Source organism: Chiroxiphia lanceolata, chromosome 1 (assembly GCF_009829145.1).
Source record: "Chiroxiphia lanceolata isolate bChiLan1 chromosome 1, bChiLan1.pri, whole genome shotgun sequence".
Taxonomy (NCBI): domain Eukaryota; kingdom Metazoa; phylum Chordata; class Aves; order Passeriformes; family Pipridae; genus Chiroxiphia; species Chiroxiphia lanceolata.
The window spans coordinates 1,257,000-1,281,430 of record NC_045637.1 but is presented as its reverse complement, the minus strand read 5'-3'; the positions used below and the strand labels follow the sequence as shown (position 1 = coordinate 1,281,430).

Sequence of the window (24,431 nt, the reverse complement as noted above, 5' to 3'; positions counted from 1 at the left end):
TCTCTGGGCAGTGCTGGAAAATCAGGTCCCTCCCTCAGCACTCCAGGCTTCACCCCACCTTTCCCCGGGGACTATTGCACATCCAGTGACACAATCCCCCTCTCTGAGGGGATCCCTGAGACCCCCAGACTCCCTGGCACCCCCAGCCCAGCCCTGCACTGGCTCAGCTGCCTCTTGCCTGCCAGGCCCTGCAGCCCCAGCAACGCCCAGACACACATCCCCTTCCTGCCTCCCCTCCTCTTCCTCCCCAACACCTCTGCTGCCCTGGGGGACAACCCTCAGCACACTCAGCTCCCCTGCATTTTGGCAGCTGCTGCCACTCAGCACAGCTTCTGGCAGGCTGCAATCAGCCCAACTCAGCCCCACTGAGCAAAGGCACTCAGGGAAGATGCAGGGAACTGCAAACCTGTCCCTCTCTCCGGAGCACCTGGAAAATTGGGCACAAGATCCTACAGGGTGGAACTGGAAGGCACTGAAAGGACAATGCAACCATCAGGAACAGTCAGGGAGGGCTCACTAAGGGAAAGTCTCTCCTGCCTCATTTCATATCCTCCTGTGTTTATGCCCCTCCACTCCCACACGAAGGGAATGTGGTGGATGCAGTTGGTTGGGCTTTTAGTCAGCTTGATGCTCCTGTCCCTCACTGCAGCCTCCTGGACAAGACACTTGTCCAGCTGTGGAGGAGCAGCACAGGCAGCCCTGGGGGAAGCCCTGGGGGATGACAGAGCTCCAAGGGGGACAGTGACTGGGGCTCCATCTGCCTGCTGACCCATCCCCAGCGCTGGGCCCCAGGGCTCCAGGGCAGCGCCACTTCTCTCCCACATTTTCATCCATGCTCTGCAAGCAGCACAAGTGGCCAGCAAGAGACAAAGGCCATCGGGCAGCCACTGTCCCCTGCAAATTGCCCTCTCCTGAAGGCTCTTCTTTGCTCCTGGCAGTGGTGTCAGAATAGAGGAAGGGATGGAAATGGTGTAAGACCAAAGGTCCAGCCTGGAAGGTTCAGAACATCAGCTCCCCCAAAACAGCTCCTGAAGCAGATCCTGAACCAGCAGCAGCTGCACTGCTGAGACTTTCATGCTTCCCCGGGTCCTACAGGAACACCCACACCATGGCAGAGGAGTAAAGAGGAGCCCACTGACCTTCTACTAGCAATTATTGCATTTGGCTCAGAGCTGCAAGATAGCAAAACTTACAGGTTCAAAAAAACCTTATGACAAAAATACAGAATACATAACTTAAGGTCATAGACCAGCCTGGGCAAAAAAACTATCCAGCCTGAGTTTGCTGTTTGGTCACTGGATTATTCATGAGCTGAAGAAACACGGTTTAAATGACAGAATCTGCTGTTGGGCAACTTCAAGAAATCCAAATGGAACATAACAGTGTGTAGGAGCTCACCCTGACAAACCTTGAGTTTTCCAGATCATCCCTCTGGATCCTGTTCAAGACAGGGGGAGAATGAGCTCTCCTTCAGCCATCAGGAAGTGCTCCCAGGCACCACGACCTTTCCAGGCTACAGAAGAGTGACCTCCCAGGAACAAAAAGCAGCTTCCTCAGCATTCCTGGGTGCAGTAACATGATTTATGTACACTCAGTCACACAGAAGAGGGTTCACTCTGCACAACGGAACCACAAACCACAGCACACGAGTGTCATGAGGTAACCTCACTAATGACACCTCTGCCTCCAAAGCTTCGCTCAGGTTTAAAAACCTCCCTGAAATGCATTTCCCATGCAAATCCTCCCACTTACAGCCCAATCTCAAAAGCTGTCATCAAGGTCAGATGGACACGGCCTCAAAGGCAGGACATGACATTGCAGAGCTGGGGACGGAAAACAGCGCCCAGCTCAGGACTCACCAGGCTGGGCCAGGCAAGAGCTGCTGCCTGAGAAATGTCCCAAGGGCTGGGCCAAGGCTGTGCCGCCCCTGCGGGAGCAGCATAAAAGCCGGCCCAGCGCCTCTCTCCCTCCCACCCTTCTCCTCAAGCCTTCTCCTGCCTTCTCTGCCCACAACCAGGTGAGCCTCCAGCCCCTCACAACCCCCTCCTGCTCCTGACACAACGCCCCCCTGGCCCCTCTCGCCCAGCACGCTCTGCCCCAGCCTCAGCAGCCCTCACGCCTCCCCACAGCCCCACACCAGCCTCCCCACTGACCAGCCCTCCTGCAACACCGCCCCGAGCACCCCCACCGCCCGCACCTGCCTCACACCCCTCTCTGCTCTCACCTTCTCTCACCTTCTCTTGCCTGCCCTCCCAGGGCCCCTCCACACCACACCCATGGCCTGCTACGACCTCTGCCGCCCCTGCGGACCCACCCCGCTGGCCAACAGCTGCAACGAGCCCTGTGTCAGGCAGTGCCAGGACTCCACCGTCCTCATCCAGCCCTCCCCCGTCCGCGTCACCTTCCCAGGGCCCATCATGACCTCCTTCCCCCAGAGCTCCTTCGTTGGATCCACCGCAGGGGCTGCCCTGGGCACGGAGCTCAACGTCCAGGGACAGCCCATCTCCGGTGGCTTTGGGGCCGCAGGCTACGGCCTGGGCTATGGCCGTGGCTTTGGCTACGGCCTGGGAGGCCTGGGCTGTGGCCTGGCAGGCCTGGGCTGCTCCGGCACCTGCTGAGGCTCCTTGACACCACAGCTGACACCCCTGCACCTGCCCTTCTTACTCTTGCACCAATATCTCCTGCAAGCAAAGCACCTCGCCTGATGGTCACCCTACTTGCACCTCACACCACATCCCTCCCATTTGTTCTTCTTGTTTTTTCACTCTTTTGTCTCAATAAAGTTCTTCTGCATCAAAGCCTGAGATGTCTCTGCCTCCTTTATTCTACCAGGGCTTTTCCAACTTCACCCCCTACACAGCCAGGCCTCAACAGGCCAGCAGGGTGGATGGAAAAGGGGCACAAGACCCCTCCTAGGAAATATGTCACCACCACCACCACCAGCAGCACTGACTGGCTCCTGAGGGTCTGTCACAAAGTTACACCAGCCCATCACTCATCACACTGACGCTTTGACATGACAACACTCCCTGAGACACCCCAACCCTTTGCTCCCACCCCAAACACCTCCAGTCCCTCTTACACCATCTCCCCTCACTGCCACGTCCCAGGACCACTGACACAAGGCCCCATGTCCTTGTTCACTTGTGCTCCAAGGACCTTGGGGAACCCATGCAGGCTGTCCAGCTCACCACCTACCCTTCTGGGGGTCCTCAGCTCACCCAGCTCTGGCTCACTGTTGCACTGTCCCTCTGGCTGCACCCTCCCCATTCCTCCTGCCTGGGAGTCCCCGCGCCAGGATCTCACCTTGTTGTGGGTCTTCAACTGATCCCTGGTGGAGATGCCCCGGCCACCATCCCCTGCTCACTGCAGGGCCCCACAGGGACCCATTCAGGGGGTCTCTGCACCAACAGCCTCCCTCTCCAGGAGCCCTGCATCACCTGTGCACGTGACCCCAAGCCCCCATCCCTCTGCTCTCACGTCCCACAGCAAGTCCCCTTTGTGAGGTCACCGTCACTGGGGATTCCTCAGGCATAGTCTGGAGACCTTGGAACCAGGGGCAGGGACAAGCCTGGGGCCCTGCTCTGCTGACAACTTGGGGCTCTGTGGGGTTGGGGCTGAGCTTTGCAGGACACCAAGTGCCCACCAAGCCCCTCTCTCAGTCCCTTCCCTCCAGTGGACAAAACAGAGAAGAAGATGGAGAAAGGCTCTTGAGTGGAGTTAAGGACAGGGAGATCAGTCCCCAATCACCATTGTGGGCAAAACAGACTCCACTCAGGGAAATTCATTACATTCCTTAAAAATCAAACCTTCGAGTAAGATAATGGGACAGAAAACCAAACCATAAATACCTTCCCTTCACCCCTCCCTTCAGCCAGGCTCAACTTCACTCCCCAGTTCTCTGCCCCCTCTCCCCAAGTGCCTCAGGGCGATGGACAAGGTGGCTTGGGCTCACTTCATCCCATGTTGGTTTTGCTCTTCCTTCCTCCTCACACTCTGCCCCTGCTCCAGCGTGGGCTCCATCCCACACCCACAGTCTCCAACGGGGGCCTTCCCATGGGCTGCATTTCCATACAAACGGCTCCAGCCTGGCTCCCTCCCGCGGGGTCAGGCCTTAGGAACACGCTGCTCCAACGTGGCACTCGAGGGGCTCCCAAGTTCTGACAACAACCCTCCTCCATGGTGGGCTCCTCTCTCCACGGGGCCACAGGTCCTGCCAGGAGCCTGCTCCACCTCGCCCTCCCCACGGCCTCACAGCCTCTTTGGGCACTCCCTGGCTCTGCTGGCAGCTCCTCCAGGGGCTGCAGCTGCATCTCTGCTCCACCCTGCTCCTCCAGGGGCTGCGGGGGGACAGCCTCACCCACCATGCTCTGCTCCACGGGATGCACAGCACATTCTGCTACAGCCCCTGGCCCACCTCCTCCCCTCCCTCTGCACTGCCCTTCATCACCCCAGACTTCTTCCTCTCCCATGTTTTCTCTCCTCTCTTCCAGCTCCTCTTGAGCACTACTTGTGCCCCTTCCAGAACAGGCTGTGATCACAGAATCACTGCATCCTCCACGATTGCCTCTGCTTTGTCCAGCGGCTGATCCAACATGGAGCCAGTGGGAACTTGCTGTGTCAGACATCAGGGAAGCTTCTGGAACCTTCTCACAGAAGCCACACCTGCAGAACTCTTGTCAGCTGAACCTCATACACTCAGACACAACCTTAGCAACAGTAGAGGAAACCAGGCTCCCAGAGAGCACACCCAGTGAGCAAGGCTGAGCCTAAAACCAGGCTGTGTGAGCTGGGAGAAAGCTGGACAGGAATCCAACAAAATGGAAGGAGAAGCCCCTCACACCCAGCACCAACTCTTCTGTGGATGCTCGTCTTCAACCAGAGCACAAGCCCTGTGACCCCAAAGGGTGAACTTGCTGACACCAGAGCACAGCCAGTGACAAAGGCCAGGCTCAAAGACAGGCTCAGTGAGCTGGCAGTGAGGCTGGAAGGAATGAATGGGATTGAAGGGGCAGCCCCTCACACCCGGCACGGCTGCACAGCCCAGACCAGCCCCACAGGGCTGAGAGGGAATGGGGCCCCTCTAAACAACTCACCCACAAACCACAGCCCCAAGGGACACAGGGTGACCTCACTGATGACACCCCACCTCTCCAGTGCTTTGGTCACATCTGACAAATGACCTGACCCCCACATTTCATGTAAATCCTCCCAAGAACCAACTCATCAAAGCTGCCACCAAGGTCAGAGCGACGCGGCCTTAAGGGCAGGACATGGAATGACAGAATTCCACAAAGAAACATCTGCAAAATGACAGAAGGGGAAAGAGGAGTCTACTGACCATTCACTAGTAATTATAATTTTTGCTCACAGGTACAGCACGTTACAACTTAGGAGTTCTACATTGTGAAATCCCATGGCTTGAACGCAGAATAAGGGAATTGGCGTCACAGACCAGCCTGGGCAAAAAGGGATGGAGCCCAGTTGGGTCTTTGTTTATTGCATTTCTACAGGAGGTCAAGAAATAAAGTTTCAATGACCAAGTCCCTTGTCATGAAAATTTCAGAAATCCAAACACACCAAAGGAATGGAACCTGACCAGCCTGAATTCAACCTAAACAGCCTCCAGTTTTCCAGGTCCTCTCTCTTGATCTCGATCACAATTCCAGGCGATGAACACTCTTTCATCCCTCAAGAATTGCTCCAAAGGACTATGACCTTTCCAAGTAATGGAGAGTGACCTCCCCAGGACATCAAATGACTCCCTCAGCATTCCTGGGTGCGACACAATGACTGATGGACATGCAGCACAAAGAAGAGGTGGCCAAGTCAGCAAAAGCACCCACAAACCACAGCACACAAGGGCCACAAAATCACCTCACTGATGACATCACACCTCTCCTGGGCTCTAGTTGTTTCTTCAGCCAACAATCCAATCCTCCTACACAACCAAAAATCCAACCCTCCCAAATCCCAACTCCTCAAAGCTGCCGCCAGCTGACAGTGCTGGGCCAAGGCTGTGCCGCCCCTGCGGGAGCAGCATAAAAGCCGGCCCAGCGCCTCTCTCCCTCCCACCCTTCTCCTGACGCCTTCTCCTGCCTTCTCTGCCCACAACCAGGTGAGCCTCCAGCCCCTCACAACCCCCTCCTGCTCCTGACACAACGCCCCCCTGGCCCCTCTCGCCCAGCACGCTCTGCCCCAGCCTCAGCAGCCCTCACGCCTCCCCACAGCCCCACACCAGCCTCCCCACTGACCAGCCCTCCTGCAACACCGCCCCGAGCACCCCCACCGCCCGCACCTGCCTCACACCCCTCTCTGCTCTCACCTTCTCTGACCTTCTCTTGCCTGCCCTCCCAGGGACCCTCCACACCACACCTATGGCCTGCTACGACCTCTGCCGCCCCTGCGGACCCACCCCGCTGGCCAACAGCTGCAACGAGCCCTGTGTCAGGCAGTGCCAGGACTCCACCGTCCTCATCCAGCCCTCCCCCGTCCGCGTCACCTTCCCAGGGCCCATCATGACCTCCTTCCCCCAGAGCTCCTTCGTTGGATCCACCGCAGGGGCTGCCCTGGGCACGGAGCTCAACGTCCAGGGACAGCCCATCTCCGGCGGCTTTGGGGCAGGAGGCTACGGCCTGGGCTATGGCCGTGGCTTTGGCTACGGCCTGGGAGGCCTGGGCTGCTACGCCAACAGGGGCTGCTACGGCACCTGCTGAGGCCCCAAACAACTGCCCCAACACCAACCTCTTACCACCTGCCAGTCACCACATGGAACAGGGATTCATCTCCATCCCAAGGCTGTCCAATGGGCTCAGCACTTCCAGCTCCTGCTCTCAGGGCTCCAAGCAAGGAAGTAGCCAAGGGACCAGCCTGCGCTGCCTGCAAACATGGCCGAGTTCCCTCCTCCTCTTCTCCCCCTTCCTTCTCTCCAGCGCCCCTTCGGCTCTGGCCAGTCCCCTCTGCTGCAAACACCTTCTCACAAGCCACACACCATTGGCCACCTCCGCTGGGCTGCTCCCAACAAGGGGAGCAGCAAGACCTCAGGGCTCTGGACAAATCTTCCAGGGAAGGACCTCGGCTGATGATTGCCCTACTTGCATCTCAGACCAGATCCCTTCCCCTGGCTGCTCCTTTCTTTTCACTCTTTAGTCTCAATAAAGTTCTCCTGCATCACAGCCTCTGATGTCTCCTCCTAATTTTTTTTCCAATTGTCTCACAATCTAAAGGAGTACAACGCCAGGGCTCAAAATCCATCAGGTTGGGTGAAAAAGGGTCACAAGGCCTTTCTTAACAACTGTACCTGACACACAGACTGGCACAGGGTGGGGGGTCTTCCAAAATATGGCACAAACCCATCACCAGCTACACCAGAGGCTTTCACACAACAAGGCTCTCCTGCACACGCCTCTGACAAAGTCTCTCTGCGCCAGCACACACTGCACAAACTCTCCTCCCCACCAGGACTCTCAAACCCTTCAGCAAACAGTGTTACAAGATCATTCACTTTGGCAAAAACTTTGGAGAGCAAGTGCTTCACCCCTCTTCACAAGCAGAGCCAGAGAGAGCAGGATTTCCAGTGCTGTGGCAGTTCAGTTTTATATCTTTCAGGATGGAGACACCACAACCTCTTCCACACTATGAACACCCTCAAACTGCCTTCTTTGCCCATGGAATTCCATTTGTTTTCACTTTTGCTCATGGCCACCTCCCCTGGTACTGGGCAGGACTCTCAAGAGCCAGGCTCCCTTCCCTTCATTGTTGCCATCACAGATTCATACACACCTAAGATGACCCAGGGCACATTTTTGACGCCTGACTAAGTGCTCCCAACTCTCTCACCCTCTCCACTTATGAAAAGCTCCTGCACCCCTTCAAAACCCCTGTGGTCCTACACTGCTCTTGACTCACTCAGTCCACGATCTTTTGGTTCTCCACCATTACCACAACGTCCATCTCTGCTGGGTTGCTTTCTGTCTAATTGCTCCCCAGACACTACTGCCACAAGAAAGAGTCCACTGCAGAATTAGCACTTGGCCTTTCCCTGCTGAATTCCCTCAGATTCATCTCTGGGCAGTGCTGGAAAATCAGGTCCCTCCCTCAGCACTCCAGGCTTCACCCCACCTTTCCCCGGGGACTATTGCACATCCAGTGACACAAACCCCTCTCTGAGGGGATCCCTGAGATCCCCGCACTCCCTGGCACCCCCAGCCCAGCCCTGCACTGGCCCAGCTGCCTCTTGCCTGCCAGGCCCTGCAGCCCCAGCAACGCCCAGACACACATCCCCTTCCTGCCTCTCCTCCTCTTCCTCCCCAACACCTCTGCTGTCCTGGGGAACAGCCCTCAGCACACTCAGCTCCCCTGCATTTCAGCAGCTGCTACCACTCAGCACAGCTCCTGGCAGGCTGCAATCAGCCCAACTCAGCCCCACTGAGCAAAGGCACTCAGGGAAGATGCAGGCAACTGCAAACCTGTCCCTCTCTCCGGAGCACCTGGAAAATTGGGCACAAGATCCTATAGGGTGGAACTGGAAGGCACTGAAAGGACAATGCAACCATCAGGAACAGTCAGGGAGGGCTCACTAAGGGAAAGTCTCTCCTGCCTCATTTCATATCCTCCTGTGTTTATGCCCCTCCACTCCCACACGAAGGGAATGTGGTGGATGCAGTTGGTTGGGCTTTTAGTCAGCTTGATGCTCCTGTCCCTCACTGCAGCCTCCTGGACAAGACACTTGTCCAGCTGTGGAGGAGCAGCACAGGCAGCCCTGGGGGAAGCCCTGGGGGATGACAGAGCTCCAAGGGGGACAGTGACTGGGGCTCCATCTGCCTGCTGACCCATCCCCAGCGCTGGGCCCCAGGGCTCCAGGGCAGCGCCACTTCTCTCCCACATTTTCATCCATGCTCTGCAAGCAGCACAAGTGGTCACCAAGAGACAAAGGCCATCGGGCAGCCACTGTCCCCTGCAAATTGCCCTCTCCTGAAGGCTCTTTGCCCCTGGCAGTGGTGTCAGAATAGAGGAAGGGATGGAAATGGTGTAAGACCAAAGGTCCAGCCTGGAAGGTTCAGAACATCAGCTCCCCCAAAACAGCTCCTGTGCAGATCCTGAAGCAGCAGCTGCACTGCAGAGGCTTTCATGCTTCCCCGGGTCCTACAGGAACACTTGGACCATGACAGAGCAGGAGAGAGGAGGACACGGACCTTCTGGTACTCATTATGGTGTTTTGCTCATGGGAAAACAAAATTCAGCCTTATTGGTTATAGGTTATGAAACCTTACACCTTGAATGCTGGAGAAGAGGTTTGACCTACAAATAAGACCGGGCAAAAAGGGACCAAGCTCAGGTTCTTGTTTGTTTATTCAACTTGTGAATGACATCATGAAATTCAGTTTCAATGACTGACATCACATCATGTAAATGTGAGAGATGCCAAAGGACCGTAACCCTGGGAATGAGGGCAGCCTGACCACATGCCAGTTCTCCAGGGAGTCACTGCTGCTCTTCCTCCACAAACCAAGCCAGGAGCTCTCTTTCAGCCCTTAGGAAGCGCTCCCAGGCACTGGGAGCACACCTCCCTGAGCACACCTCCAAAGCCAAACCAAGCTGGCAGGGTTGTGAGGGAATGGGGCCTCTCCTCACCACACACCCACAAACCACAGCACACGAGGGATATGGGGTGACCTCACTGATGACACCCCACCTCTCCAGTGCATTGCTCATGTCTCCAAAATGCCACAACACTCAAATTCCATGGAAATGCTCCTAAATCCCAACTCCTCAAAGGTGCTGCCAGCTGACAGTGCTGGGCCAAGGCTGTGCCGCCCCTGCAGGAGCAGCATAAAAGCCGGCCCAGAACCTCTCTCCCTCCCACCCTTCTCCTGACGCCTTCTCCTGCCTTCTCTGCCCACAACCAGGTGAGCCTCCAGCCCCTCACAACCCCCTCCTGCTCCTGACACAACGCCCCCCTGGCCCCTCTCGCCCAGCACGCTCTGCCCCAGCCTCAGCAGCCCTCACGCCTCCCCACAGCCCCACACCAGCCTCCCCACTGACCAGCCCTCCTGCAACACCGCCCCGAGCACCCACACCGCCCACAGCTGCCTCACACCCCTCTCTGCTCTCACCTTCTCTGCTCTTCTCTTGCCTGCCCTCCCAGGGACCCTCCACACCACACCCATGGCCTGCTACGACCTCTGCCGCCCCTGCGGACCCACCCCGCTGGCCAACAGCTGCAACGAGCCCTGTGTCAGGCAGTGCCAGGACTCCACCGTCCTCATCCAGCCCTCCCCCGTCCGCGTCACCTTCCCAGGGCCCATCATGACCTCCTTCCCCCAGAGCTCCTTCGTTGGATCCACCGCAGGGGCTGCCCTGGGCACGGAGCTCAACGTCCAGGGACAGCCCATCTCCGGCGGCTTTGGGGTCGGAGGCTACGGCCTGGGCTATGGCCGTGGCTTTGGCTACGGCCTGGGAGGCCTGGGCTGTGGTCTGGCAGGTCTTGGCTGCTCCGGCACCTGCTGAGGCTCCTTGACACCACACCTGACACCCTCTGCACCTACCCTTCTCACTCTCACACCCATATCTCCTGCAAGCAAAGCACCTCACCTGATGGTCGCCCTACTTGCACCTCACACCACATCCCTCCCATTTTTTCCTCTTGTCTTTTCACTCTTTTGTCTCAATAAAGTTCTCCTGCATCAAAGCCTGAGACGCCTCTTCCTTTTTAATTCTACCAGGGCTTTTTCAACTTCACCCCCTACACAGCCAGGCCTCAACAGGTCAGCAGGGTGGATGGAAAAGGGGCACAAGATCCCTCCTAGGAAATATGTCACCACCACCACCACCAGCAGCACTGACTGGCTCCTAAGGGTCTGTCACAAAGTTACACCAGCCCATCACTCATCACATGGAGGCTTTGACATGACAACACTCCCTGAGACACCCCAACCCTTTGCTCCCACCCCAAACACCTCCAGTCCCTCTTACACCATCTCCCCTCACAGACACGGCCCAGGACCACCCACACAAGGCCCCATGACCTTGTCCGCTCCTGCTCCAAGGACCTTGGGGAACCCATGCAGGCTGTCCAGCTCACCACCCACCCTTCTGGGGGTCCTCAGCTCACTCAGCTCTGGCTCCTTGTTGCACTGTCCCTCGGGCTGCACGCTCCCCATTCCTCCTGCCTGGGAGTCCCGGACCAGGATCTCACCTTGTTGTGGGTCTTTAACTGATCCCTGGTGCAGATGCCCCGGCCACCATCCCCTGCTTACTGCAGGGCCCCACAGGGACCCATTCAGGGGGACTCTGCACCACCAGCCTCCCTCTCCAGGAGCCCTGCATCACCAAGCCCCCATCCCTCTGCTCTCATGTCCCACAGCAAGTCCCCTTTGTGAGGTCACCGTCACTGGGGATTCCTCAGGCACAGCCTGGAGACCTTGGAACCAGGGGCAGGGACAAGCCTGGGACCCTGCTCTGCTGACAACTTGAGGCTCTGCGGAGTTGGGGTTGATCTTTGCAGGACACCAAGTGCCCACTGTGATAAGTGAATCAATGAAATTTGCTGATCAATTGTGAGATTGGTTAAATGTTGCTATATTGTATTAACTGCCCGGTTGGTGGTCATAAGTTTAATTGTTATGTAATGTTAAAACCACAAGATTTTGTTTGCTGCGGATGACTAACACAACGCAATAATGATTTAGCACTTTACGATCTAAAACGGTTTTGCCTAAGCATATTAATAGGGACCAAGATGGAGGGGCTGACCACGAGGAACCCGGGTGATCAACCGTCATCCTGATGGAAAATTCCAGGACCCCCGGACCCATAGAGACAAGGGACTTTGAAATCATTGGTGGGCACCCCTCGGCAACAGCAATCGCCCGCGAAAGGAGGAACCAACCCCACGATCGCCCGCGAAGAAGGAACCAAGCAGGATGTAGCCCGCGAAACCTCCACCAATGAAGAAATGACGTGACTTTGGGGGGAGGTGGTTTCGGAGGGTATAATTGGGGCGGTTTCTGTTCCCCTTTTCGTGGACGCGGCAGGAACTGAGCTTCCTCCGGTCGCCCGGCTGGCCGTTTTTGCTTGTTGGCATTAATAAATACCTTTTTACCTTGCAACCTAAATTCGATAGCCTCGTCTCGTTGATGACACCCACCAAGCCCCTCTCTCAGTCCCTTCCCTCCAGTGCACAAAACAGAGAAGAAGATGGAAAAAGGCTCCTGAGTGGAGTTAAGAACAGGGAGATCAGTCACCAATCACCATTGTGGGCAAAACAGACTCCACCCAGGGAAATTCATTTCATTCCTTAAAAATCAAACCTTCGAGGAAGATAATGGGACAGAAAAACAAACCTTAAATACCTTCCCTTCACCCCTCCCTTCAGCCAGGCTCAACTTCACTCCCCAGTTCTCTGCCCCCTCTCCCCAAGTGCCTCAGGGCGATGGACAAGGTGGCTTGGGCTCAGTTCATCCCATGTTGGTTTTGCTCTTCCTTCTTCCTCACACTCTGCCCCTGCTCCAGCGTGGGCTCCATCCCACACACACAGTCTCCAACGGGGGCCTTCCCATGGGCTGCATTTCCATACAAACGGCTCCAGCCTGGCTCCCTCCCACGGGCTCAGGCCTTAGGAACACGCTGCTCCAACGTGGCTCTGGAGGGGCTCCCAAGTTCTGACAACAAACCTCCTCCATGGTGGGCTCCTCTCTCCATGGGGCCACAGGTCCTGCCAGGAGCCTGCTCCACCTCGCCCTCCCCACGGCCTCACAGCCTCTTTGGGCACTCCCTGGCTCTGCTGGCAGCTCCTCCAGGGGCTGCAGCTGCATCTCTGCTCCACCCTGCTCCTCCAGGGGCTGCGGGGGGACAGCCTCACCCACCATGCTCTGCTCCACGGGATGCACAGCACATTCTGCTACAGCCCCTCTCTCACCTCCTCCCCTCCCTCTGCACTGGCCTTCATCACCCCAGACTTGTTCCTCTCCCATGTTTTCTCTCCTCTCTTCCAGCTCCTCTTGAGCACTAATTGTGCCCCTTCCAGAACAGGCTGTGATCACAGAATTGCTGCATCATCCACGATTGCCTCTGCTTTGTCCAGCAGCTGATCCAACATGGAGCCAGTGGGAACTTGCTGTGTCAGACACCAGGGAAGCTTCTGGAACCTTCTCACAGAAGCCACACCTGCAGAACTCTTGTCAGCTGAACCTCATACACTCAGACACAACCTTAGCAACAGTAGAGGCAACCAGGCCCCCAGAGAGCACACCCAGTGGGCAAGGCTGAGCCTAAAACCAGGCTGTGTGAGCTGGGAGAAAGCTGGACAGGAATCCAACAAAATGGAAGGAGAAGCCCCTCACGCCCAGCACAAACTCTTCTTTGGACGCTCGTCTTCAATCAGAGCACAAGCCCTGTGACCCCAAAGGGTGAACTTGCTGACACCAGAGCACAGCCAGTGACAAAGGCCAGGCTCAAAGACAGGCTCAGTGAGCTGGCAGTGAGGCTGGAAGGAATGAATGGGATTGAAGGGGCAGCCCCTCACACCCGGCACGGCTGCACAGCCCAGACCAGCCCCACAGGGCTGAGAGGGAATGGGGCCCCTCTAAACAACTCACCCACAAACCACAGCCCCCAAGGGACACAGGGTGACCCCACTGATGACACCCCACCTCTCCAGTGCTTTGGTCACATCTGACAAATGCCCTGACGCCCATATTTCATGTAAATCACCCAACAACCAACTCATCAAAGCTGCCACCAAGGTCAGATGGATGCGGCCGCAAGGGCAGGACATGGAATTATAGAATTCCACAAAGAAACATCCACAAAATGACAGAAGAGGAGAGAGGAGCCCAGTGACCATCCACTAGTAATTATAATTTTTGCTTACAGGTACAGGACGTTATAACTTAGAAGTTATACATTGTGAAATCCCATGGCTTGAACGCAGAATAAGGGAATTGGCGTCACAGACCAGCCTGGGCAAAAAGGGATCGAGCACCGTTCAGTACTTGTTTAATGCATCTCTTCAGAAGGTCAAGAAATAAAGTTTAAATGACCAAGTACCTTGTCATGAAAATTTCAGAAATCCAGACAGACCATAGGAATGGAACCTCACCAGCCTGAATTCAGCCTGAGCAGCCTCCAGTTTTCCAGGTCCTCTCTCTTGATCTAAATCACGATTCTGGGGGATGAGCTCTCTTTCATCCCTCAAGAATTGCTCCAAAGGACTATGACCTTTCCAAATTGATGGAGAGTGACCTCCCCAGGACATCAAATGGCTCCCTCAGCATTCCTGGGTGCAACACAATGACTGGTGGACATCCAGTCACACAGAACAAGAGGGGGCCCAGTCAGCACAAAGCACCCACAAACCACAGCACACAAGTGCCAAAAAATAACCTCACTGATGACATCACACCTCTCCTGGGCTCTAATTCTTTATTCAGCCCTCCCTGACACACATCCAACAATCCAACCCTCCCAAATCCCAACTCCTCAAAGCTGCCGCCAGCTGACAGTGCTGGGCCAAGGCTGTGCCGCCCCTGCGGGAGCAGCATAAAAGCCGGCCCAGTACCTCTCTCCCTCCCACCCTTCTCCTGACACCTTCTCCTGCCTTCTCTGCCCACAACCAGGTGAGCCTCCAGCCCACCACCCACAGCTGCCTCACACCCCTCTCTGCTCTCACCTTCTCTCACCTTCTCTTGCCTGCCCTCCCAGGGCCCCTCCACACCACACCCATGGCCTGCTACGACCTCTGCCGCCCCTGCGGACCCACCCCGCTGGCCAACAGCTGCAACGAGCCCTGTGTCAGGCAGTGCCAGGACTCCACCGTCCTCATCCAGCCCTCCCCCGTCCGCGTCACCTTCCCAGGGCCCATCATGACCTCCTTCCCCCAGAGCTCCTTTGTTGGATCCACCGCAGGGGCTGCCCTGGGCACGGAGCTCAACGTCCAGGGACAGCCCATCTCTGGCGGCTTTGGGGCCGGAGGCTACGGCCTGGGCTATGGCCGTGGCTTTGGCTACGGCCTGGGAGGCCTGGGCTGTGGTCTGGCAGGCCTGGGCTGCTCCGGCACCTGCTGAGGCTCCGTGACACCACAGCTGACACCCCCTGCACCTGCCCTTCTCACTCTTGCACCAATATCTCCTGCAAGCAAAGCACCTCACCTGATGGTCGCCCTACTTGCACCTCTCACCTCATCCATCCCGCTCCCTGCTCCTGTCTCTTCACTCCTTTGACTCAATAAAATTCTCCTGCATCAAAGTCTCTCAGGCCTCCTCTTTTTTCATTCCAATGCTTTTACATCCTCACTCGGCACAAGGCCAGGGCTCTACAACCAGTTAGAATCTGGGAAAAGGCCACAACACCTTTCTTAGCAAATCTGTCACCAGCACTAACACAGACAGGCAATGGAACAGGGGTGGAGGGGCCCTGCCAGAACGTGGCACAAACCCATCACCTGCTACACCAAAGGCTTCCACACAACAAGGCTCTCCTGCACACGCCTCTGTCAAAGTCTCTCTGGGCCAGCACACACTGCACAAACTCGCTTCCCCACCACGACTCTTCAACCTGCCCAGCACAGACACAACATCACCCACTTGGCCAGGATGCACTGCGAGTGCTTCAACCCTCCTGCTCAAACAAACCCAGCAAGTGCTTCAACCCTCCTGCTCAAACAAACCCAGCAAGAGCAGCTTGGCCAGGACCATGGCCAGTTCAGTGTTACATCTCCAGGCACACAGACTCCACCTCCTCTGCCACTCTCTGACCTCCCTCACACAGAACAAGGCTTGTCTTCTTTGTCCCTGCAATTCCAACTGTTTCCCTTGTGTCCATGGTCCCTTGTCCTGCCCGTGTGTTCTGCTGACAAGAGCTGGGCTCCCTCCCCTTCAGTCCCTGCCAGCAGGGATTCACACACACTCATGACACTCCCCTGGCCAGCCTTGTCTCCTGCCACTCCCAGCTCTCTCAGACTCTCCTCTAGCCAACATCCTCCGGCCTCTTTAGAATCTTGATGGTCCTCAACTGCTCTGCATTCCCCAAGTCCATCAGCTTCTTCCACTGGAGAGCCCAGCACTGCCCACAGACCTCACATGGCACAGCCCCAGTGCTGAGGAGGCAGCAAGAGTCACCTCCCACTGCTTGCTCACACCTGTCCCAATTCTGACCTGCAGACTTCTGGCCCCTTTTCTCACACTGGTACAACGTCTCCTTGGCCGTTTCTTCTCCACCAGGCACACAAAGACTTCATCTGATTAGACAGGAATTTTATGGAAAGCATTTGTCAAATTAGCCCCCAGACATTCCTCCTACCTGGGCTGACCCCTCCCCACAAACAGGACTTTGCCCCTGCCCTTGCTCAACTCCAGCACGTGGCCATGGCCATCACCACTCATGTTTGCAGTCTTGGCCCAATGGATGCAGCTCCTGGGCTCCAGCACTGCACACTTGTTCCCATCTGCACTTTGGGACACTCAGCCCAAGGCTCTGGGCCCAGCCCTGCACACACTTCTCACCCCAACACACTGGGCACTGACACAACCCCGCCTTGTTTGCATTCTCTGGCATCATGCAATGCTTGTGTCCAACAGCCCAGGACACCTCCAAAGCCTCTTCCTGCCCATCAGACAGAAAAGATGCCCAGAGAAGGGACCTCAGTCCCTGCCACTTAGCCCAGGACAGGGCCCAAAAGGCCCCACCTATCCAAACCTTAAAAGCAGGAGGGGCACCAAAACCCCCCCAGAGCACAGTCAGCAGGAAAAGTCAGGTCCAGTGTCAGGCTTAGCCAGGTGGAAGCAAAGGGGAGAGGAATGGAAGGGGAGGGAAGGGGCAACACGTGTTGCCTGAGCAGCCTGACAGGGCTGGGATGCTTTGGGGCACCTCCTCACAGCACACCCCAAACCACAGCACATCAGGAACACGGGAGGATCTCACTCATCACACCCCACCTCTCCAAAGCTTTGCTCACATCTTCAGCCCTCCCTAACACGCACCATCAGCTCCAGCCTTTGCCCTCTAATGCTCACAATTAAAACCTGCTGCCAAGGTCAGATGGACACGGCCTCAAGGGCAGGACATGGAATCACAGAATTCCACAAAGGAATGCCTTTCTTGTGACAGAGGAGGAGAGAGAAGCATGCCAACTTGCCTCGAGTAAACATAGTTATTTGCTCCCAGCTACAGGATGTTACAACCTATTAGTTTTCTTACAACTTCTACCTTATGGAACCTCATGGCTTGAATGCGGAAGGAGTGAATTGATGCCACAGAGCAGCCTGGCCAAAAAGGGATTGAGCCCTGTTGGGTCTTTGTTTATTGCATTTCTTAATCAGGCCACAAAACACAATTTAAATGACCAAGTGAAAATTTCAAAAATCCAAATGGATCACAACAATGGAACAAGTTCAGCCTGAGCAGCCTCTGGTTTTCCAGGTCCTCTCTCTTGATCCCATTCCAGAGACAAGGGCAGCAGTTCTCCTTCATCCATCAGGAAGGGCTCCCAGGGACTGTGACCTTTCTAAGGCATGGGAGACTGTCCTCCTCAGGACATCAAATGCCTCCCTCAGCATTCCTGGGTGCAACACATTGACTGATGGACATCCAGTCACACAGAACAAGAGGATCAACAATTCTCAACACATCCACAAACCACAGCACACAAGGGACACGGGGTGACCTCACTGATGACATCACACCTCACCTGGGCTCAGGTTGTTTATTTGGCCCTCCCTGACACACATCCAACAATCCAATCCTCCAAAAAACCAACTCCTCAAAGGTGCCGCCAGCTGACAGTGCTGGGCCAAGGCTGTGCCGCCCCTGCGGGAGCAGCATAAAAGCCGGCCCAGCGCCTCTCTCCCTCCCACCCTTCTCCTCAAGCCTTCTCCTGCCTTCTCTGCCCACAACCAGGTGAGCCTGCAGCCCCTCACAACCCCCTCCTGCTCCTGACACAACGCCCCCCTGGCCCCTCTCGCCCAGCACGCTCTGCCCCAGCCTCAGCAGCCCTCACGCCTCCCCACAGCCCCACACCAGCCTCCCCACTGACCAGCCCTCCTGCAACACCGCCCCGAGCACCCCCACCGCCCGCACCTGCCTCACACCCCTCTCTGCTCTCACCTTCTCTCACCTTCTCTTGCCTGCCCTCCCAGGGCCCCTCCACACCACACCCATGGCCTGCTACGACCTCTGCCGCCCCTGCGGACCCACCCCGCTGGCCAACAGCTGCAACGAGCCCTGTGTCAGGCAGTGCCAGGACTCCACCGTCCTCATCCAGCCCTCCCCCGTCCGCGTCACCTTCCCAGGGCCCATCATGACCTCCTTCCCCCAGACCTCCGCCGTCGGATCCACCGCAGGGGCTGCCCTGGGCACGGAGCTCAACGTCCAGGGACAGCCCATCTCCGGCGGCTTTGGGGCCGCAGGCTACGGCCTGGGCTATGGCCGTGGCTTTGGCTACGGCCTGGGAGGCCTGGGCTGCTACGCCAACAGGGGCTGCTATGGCACCTGCTGAGGGCCACCAATAACACCCTTCATGCCATGAGCTCGGGCTCCGGCAAAATCTGCTACAACAAAATTACCTCAGCTGATGGTCGCCCTACTGCACCTCAGACCAGATCCCTTCCAGTATTTTCTCTGCCCTTTCACTCTTTTGTCTCAATAAAGTTCTCCCGCAGCAAAACATCACATGCCTCCTCATCCTTTCTTCTTCCAAGTCTCCTACAACTTCATTTGCCACAGAGGTCTGTCCACAGATGCCATCAGATGGGTGGAAAAATTTCCTCTCTCCTAGGAAATTTTTCACAAGGATCAACAGAGACTGGTACACAAGGGCCTTCCACAATGGGACACAAACTCTTCCCTTGCCCAAACACAGCCTTGGACACACCACCCACACCTCACACACAGACTCCCAGTCTGGGCTGCCTTCAGTCTCCACGGACACCGGGGGCTCCAGCCCTTCATCATCCCCAAGGCTCTACTCTGCATCCCACCAACACGTCCCTGCTTTCCTTCTCCTCAGGCTCCCAGAGCTGAACACACAACTCCAGTCTCACCAGAAAAGAGCAGAGGGGCACAATCCCCTCCCCTGCTGCCCACACTGTGGCCATGAGCCCAGCACACGGGAGCTTTCTGGGCTGCCAGGGCACATTCCTGGCTCCCATTGAGTTCTTCACCCACCAATACCCTCCAAGCCTTCTCCACAGGGCTGCTCTCAGTGCTACCATCCCTAGGCCTGTATCCATGTGAGGGATTGATACAAACCACTGGCAGCATTTTGCCTTGGGCCTTGTTGAACTTCCTGAGGATCGTGCAGATCCTCCTCCCCAGCCTGTCCAGGCCCCTCTGGTTGCCATCCCTTCCCTCTCAAGAACCAACCACAACACTCAGCTTGGTGTCCTCCACAGTCTTGTGGACCTTGCACTTAATCCATCATCCTGATGGAAATGGTGGAGGTCAAACCTCCAGTGTGCAAGGTTCAGAAAATCAGCTCAGCCACAAAAGCACCTGGAGCAGATCCACCAGAAGCTACTCTACTCAGGCTCTGAGGCTTCTCCATATGATACAGGAACAGGAACAGCAGGACAGATGAGGAGAGAGAAGCACATTGAGCCTCCTCTGGAAATTACAGGTTTTTCCTCACAAGAAAAGGATATTAAGAATTAGGGTTTATAAGTTATGAAACCTTATGGCCTGAATGGTGAACAAGTGACCTGATGTCACAGACCAGCCTGGACAAAAAGGGACTAAGCCCAGGTTGTTGTTTGTTTCTTGCTTGTCCTAATGAGGTTAAAAAAAGGTTTCAATGAGAGCGTATCATGTCCTGTAAATCTGAGAGATCCCAAGGGACTGTAACCCTGGGAATGAGGGCAGCCTGACACATGCCAGTTCTCCAGGGAGTCACTGCTGCTCTTCCTCCACAAACCAAGCCAGGAGCTCTCTTTCAGCCCTCAGGAAGCGCTCCCAGGCACTGGCACCAGGAGCAGCTGATGGCAAGAGGAGCAGAGTGGCCTCCCCAGCACATCAGGCAGCTCCCTCAGCATTCCTGGCTGCAGCACCTCAGGCCCTGAGGGCACAGTTGCACCCAGTGACACAGCAAACCTTCCTCCAGGGCTTCCCCTTGCCCAGCAACACTCCCTGCTCGCCTGACAAACCCCCTGCAAACTCTGCCCTGGGCTCCAGGGGGGCAGCTCTGCCTGGAAGCCTTTGGGGCCTCATCTTCACCAGGTCCCCACAAACCACAGCACACGAGGGACACGGGGTGACCTCACTGATGACACCACAAATTTCCTTGGCCTTTTTGTTTATTCAGCCTTCCCTGACACACATCCAACCATCCAACCCTCCCAAATCCCAGCTCATCAAAGCTGCCACCAAGGTCACATGGACACGGCCTCAAGGGCAGGACACGGAATCCCAGAACTCCATTAACAAAACCACAGCACGTGAGTGACATCAGGTGACCTCACAGAGGACACCCCACCTCTCCTGGGCAGTGTCTGCACCTGCCAAGTGCCCCCACAAGCACATTCCATGCACAACCTCCCAAATACCAACTCTCCCTTCAAAGCTACCACCACAAGGACATGTCTGCAAGAGGAGGACACGGAAAGGGAGCACTTTGGAAAGGAAAACACACCCCACCTCACCCACTCAGCCCACAGCACATGAGGGCCACAAAATCACCGCACTGATGACATCACACCTCTTCTGGGCTCTGGTTGTTTCTTCAGCCCTCCCTGACACAAATCCAACAATCCAACCCTCCCAAGAACCAACTCATCAAAGCTGCCGCCAAGGTCAGAGCGACGCGGCCTCAAGGGCAGGACATGGAATGACAGAATTCCACAAAGGAACATCTGCAAAATGACAGAAGAGGAGAGTGGAGCCCACTGACCATCCACTAGTAATTATAGTTTTTGCTCACAGTTACAGGATGTTACAACTGACGAGTTATACCTTATGAAAACTCATGGCTTCAATGTGGAAGAAGGGAATGGAAATCCCAGACCAGCCTGGGAAAAAAGGGATCGAGTCCAATTTGGTGTTTGTTTCTTGTATTTCTTCAGGAGGTCCAGAAATAAAGTTTATATGAACAACTATGTTGTGATGAAAATTTCAGAAATCCAAATGGACCATAGGAATGGAACCTCACCAGCCTGAATTCAGCCTGAACAGCCTCAAGTTTTCCAGGTCCTCTCTCTTGATCTCAATCACGATTCCAGGGGATGAGCTCTCTCTCATCCCTCAAGAAGGGCTCCAAAGGACTATAACCTGAAAAGTTGATGAAGAGTAACCTCCTCAGGACATCAAATGGCTCTCTCAGCATTCCTGGGTGCGACACAATGACTGATGGACATCCAGTCACACCAAAGAAGACGATCAACAATCCACAACACATCCACAAACCACAGCACACGAGGGCCAGAAAATCAACTCACTGATGACATCACACCACTCCTGAGCTCTAGTTGTTTCTTCAGCCCTCCCTGACACACATCCAACAATCCAACCCTCCCAAAACCCAACTCCTCAAAGGTGCCGCCAGCTGACAGTGCTGGGCCAAGGCTGTGCCGCCCCTGCGGGAGCAGCATAAAAGCCGGCCCAGCGCCTCTCTCCCTCCCACCCTTCTCCTGACGCCTTCTCCTGCCTTCTCTGCCCACAACCAGGTGAGCCTCCAGCCCCTCACAACCCCCTCCTGCTCCTGACACACCGCCCCCCTGGCCCCTCTCGCCCAGCACGCTCTGCCCCAGCCTCAGCAGCCCTCACGCCTCCCCACAGCCCCACACCAGCCTCCCCACTGACCAGCCCTCCTGCAACACCGCCCCGAGCACCCCCACCGCCCGCACCTGCCTCACACCCCTCTCTGCTCTCACCTTCTCTCACCTTCTCTTGCCTGCCCTCCCAGGGCCCCTCCACACCACACCCATGGCCTGCTACGACCTCTGCCGCCCCTGCGGACCCACCCCGCTGGCCAACAGCTGCAACGAGCCCTGTGTCAGGCAGTGCCAGGACTCCACCGTCCTCATCCAGCCCTCCCCCGTCCGCGTCACCTTCCCAGGGCCCATCATGACCTCCTTCCCCCAGAGCTCCGCCGTCGGATCCACCGCAGGGGCTGCCCTGGGCACGGAGCTCAACGTCCAGGGACAGCCCATCTCCGGCGGCTTTGGGGCCGCAGGCTACGGCCTGGGCTATGGCCGTGGCTTTGGCTACGGCCTGGGAGGCCTGGGCTGCTCCGGCACCTGCTGAGGCTCCTTGCCACCACAGCTGACACCCCCTGCACCTGCCCTTCTCACTCTTGCACCAATATCTCCTGCAAGCAAAGCACCTCACCTGATGGTCGCCCTACTTGCACCTCACACCGCATCTCTCCCATGTGTTCCTCTTCTCTTTTCACTCTTTTGTCTCAATAAAGTTCTCCTGCATCAAAGCCTGAGATGTCTCTGCCTCCTTTATTCTACCAGGGCTTTTTCAACTTCACCCCCTACACAGCCAGGCCTCAACAGGCCAGCGGAGCGGGTGGAAAAGGGGCACAAGACCCCTCCTAGGAAATATGTCACCACCACCACCACCAGCAGCACTGACTGGCTCCTGAGGGTCTGTCACAAAGTTACACCAGCCCATCACTCATCACACTGACGCTTTGACATGACAACACTCCCTGAGACACCCCAACCCTTTGCTCCCACCCCAAACACCTCCAGTCCCTCTTACACCATCTCCCCTCACAGACACGGCCCAGGACCACCCACACAAGGCCCCATGTCATTGTCTCCTCATGCTCCAAGGACCTTGGGGAACCCATGCACGCTGTCCAGCTCACCACCCACCCTTCTGGGGGTCCTCAGCTCACTCAGCTCTGGTTCCTTGTTGCACTGTCCCTCGGGCTGCACGCTCCCCATTCCTCCTGCCTGGGAGTCCCCGCGCCAGGATCTCACCTTGTTGTGGGTCTTTAACTGATCCCTGGTGGAGATGCCCCGGCCACCATCCCCTGCTCACTGCAGGGCCCCACAGGGACCCATTCAGGGGGTCTCTGCACCAACAGCCTCCCTCTCCAGGGGCCCTGCATCACCTGTGCACGTGACCCCAAGCCCCCATCCCTCTTCTCTCAGGTCCCACAGCAAGCCCCTTTTGTGAGGTCACCGTCACTCAGGATTCCTCAGGTACAGCCTGGAGACCTTGGAACCAGGGGCAGGAACAAGCCTGGGACCCTGCTCTGCTGACAACTTGGGGTTCTGCGGGGTTGGGGTTGAGCTTTGCAGGACACCAAGTGCCCACCGAGCCCCTCTCTTAGTCCCTTCCCTCCAGTGCACAAAACAGAGAAGAAGATGGAGAAAGGCTCCTGAGTGGAGTTAAGAACAGGGAGATCAGTCACCAATCACCATTGTGGGCAAAACAGACTCCACCCAGGGAAATTCATTTCATTCCTTAAAAATCAAACCTTCGAGTAAGATAATGGGACAGAAAAACAAACCTTAACTACCTTCCCTTCACCCCTCCCTTCAGCCAGGCTCAACTTCACTCCCCAGTTTTCTGCCCCCTCTCCCCAAGTGCCTCAGGGCGATGGACAAGGTGGCTTGGGGTCACTTCATCCCATGTTGGTTTTGCTCTTCCTTCCTCCTCACACTCTGCCCCTGCTCCAGTGTGGGCTCCATCCCACACCCACAGTCTCCAACAGGGGCCTTCCCATGGGCTGCATTTCCATACAAACGGCTCCAGCCTGGCTCCCTCCCACGGGCTCAGGCCTTAGGAACACGCTGCTCCAACGTGGCTCTGGAGGGGCTCCCAAGTTCTGACAACAAACCTCCTCCATGGTGGGCTCCTCTCTCCATGGGGCCACAGGTCCTGCCAGGAGCCTGCTCCACCTCGCCCTCCCCACGGCCTCACAGCCTCTTTGGGCACTCCCTGGCTCTGCTGGCAGCTCCTCCAGGGGCTGCAGCTGCATCTCTGCTCCACCCTGCACCTCCAGGGGCTGCGGGGGGACAGCCTCACCCACCATGCTCTGCTCCATGGGCTGCACAGCACATTCTGCTACAGCCCCTGGCCCACCTCCCCCCCTCCCTCTGCACTGCCCTTCATCACCCCAGACTTCTTCCTCTCCCATGTTTTCTCTCCTCTCTTCCAGCTCCTCTTGAGCACTAATTGTGCCCCTTCCAGAACAGGCTCTGATCACAGATTGGCTGCATCATCCACGATTGCCTCTGCTTTGTCCAGCGGCTGATCCAACATGGAGCCAGTGGGAACTTGCTGTGTCAGACACCAGGGAAACTTCTGGAACCTTCTCACAGAAGCCACACCTGCAGAACTCTTGTCAGCTGAACCTCATACACTCAGATACAACCTTAGCAACAGTAGAGGAAACCAGGCCCCCAGAGAGCACATCCAGTGGGCAAGGCTGAGCCTAAAACCAGGCTGTGTGAGCTGGGAGAAAGCTGGACAGGAATCCAACA

General features: G+C 56.5%; 5 protein-coding genes across 5 annotated transcripts; all 5 read left to right on the top strand.

Moving 5' to 3' along the window:
- The first annotated feature begins 1,770 nt into the window (after window positions 1–1,770).
- Window positions 1,771–2,739, top strand: LOC116789586 (feather keratin B-4-like). The gene is made up of 2 exons (XM_032693579.1): window positions 1,771–2,017; window positions 2,257–2,739. Exon 2 carries the CDS (start codon window positions 2,277–2,279, stop codon window positions 2,616–2,618), a length of 342 nt encoding a protein of 113 aa, XP_032549470.1. The 5' UTR covers window positions 1,771–2,017; window positions 2,257–2,276; the 3' UTR covers window positions 2,619–2,739.
- A 3,638-nt stretch (window positions 2,740–6,377) lies between these two features.
- On the top strand, window positions 6,378–6,724 carry LOC116789654 (feather keratin B-4-like). The gene has a single exon (XM_032693743.1). It carries the CDS (start codon window positions 6,378–6,380, stop codon window positions 6,714–6,716), a length of 339 nt encoding a protein of 112 aa, XP_032549634.1. The 3' UTR covers window positions 6,717–6,724.
- Window positions 6,725–14,582: 7,858 nt separating this feature from the next.
- Window positions 14,583–15,065, top strand: LOC116794464 (feather keratin B-4-like). Its single transcript, XM_032703136.1, has 2 exons — window positions 14,583–14,618; window positions 14,704–15,065. Exon 2 carries the CDS (start codon window positions 14,724–14,726, stop codon window positions 15,063–15,065), a length of 342 nt encoding a protein of 113 aa, XP_032559027.1. The 5' UTR covers window positions 14,583–14,618; window positions 14,704–14,723.
- Window positions 15,066–17,763: 2,698 nt separating this feature from the next.
- LOC116789619 (feather keratin B-4-like) lies at window positions 17,764–18,599 on the top strand. The gene is made up of 2 exons (XM_032693643.1): window positions 17,764–17,895; window positions 18,135–18,599. The coding sequence occupies exon 2, from the start codon at window positions 18,155–18,157 to the stop codon at window positions 18,491–18,493; it is 339 nt and encodes a 112-aa protein (XP_032549534.1). The 5' UTR covers window positions 17,764–17,895; window positions 18,135–18,154; the 3' UTR covers window positions 18,494–18,599.
- Window positions 18,600–21,616: 3,017 nt separating this feature from the next.
- Window positions 21,617–22,417, top strand: LOC116789662 (feather keratin B-4-like). Its single transcript, XM_032693768.1, has 2 exons — window positions 21,617–21,650; window positions 21,890–22,417. The coding sequence occupies exon 2, from the start codon at window positions 21,910–21,912 to the stop codon at window positions 22,228–22,230; it is 321 nt and encodes a 106-aa protein (XP_032549659.1). The 5' UTR covers window positions 21,617–21,650; window positions 21,890–21,909; the 3' UTR covers window positions 22,231–22,417.
- Window positions 22,418–24,431: the final 2,014 nt, after the last annotated feature.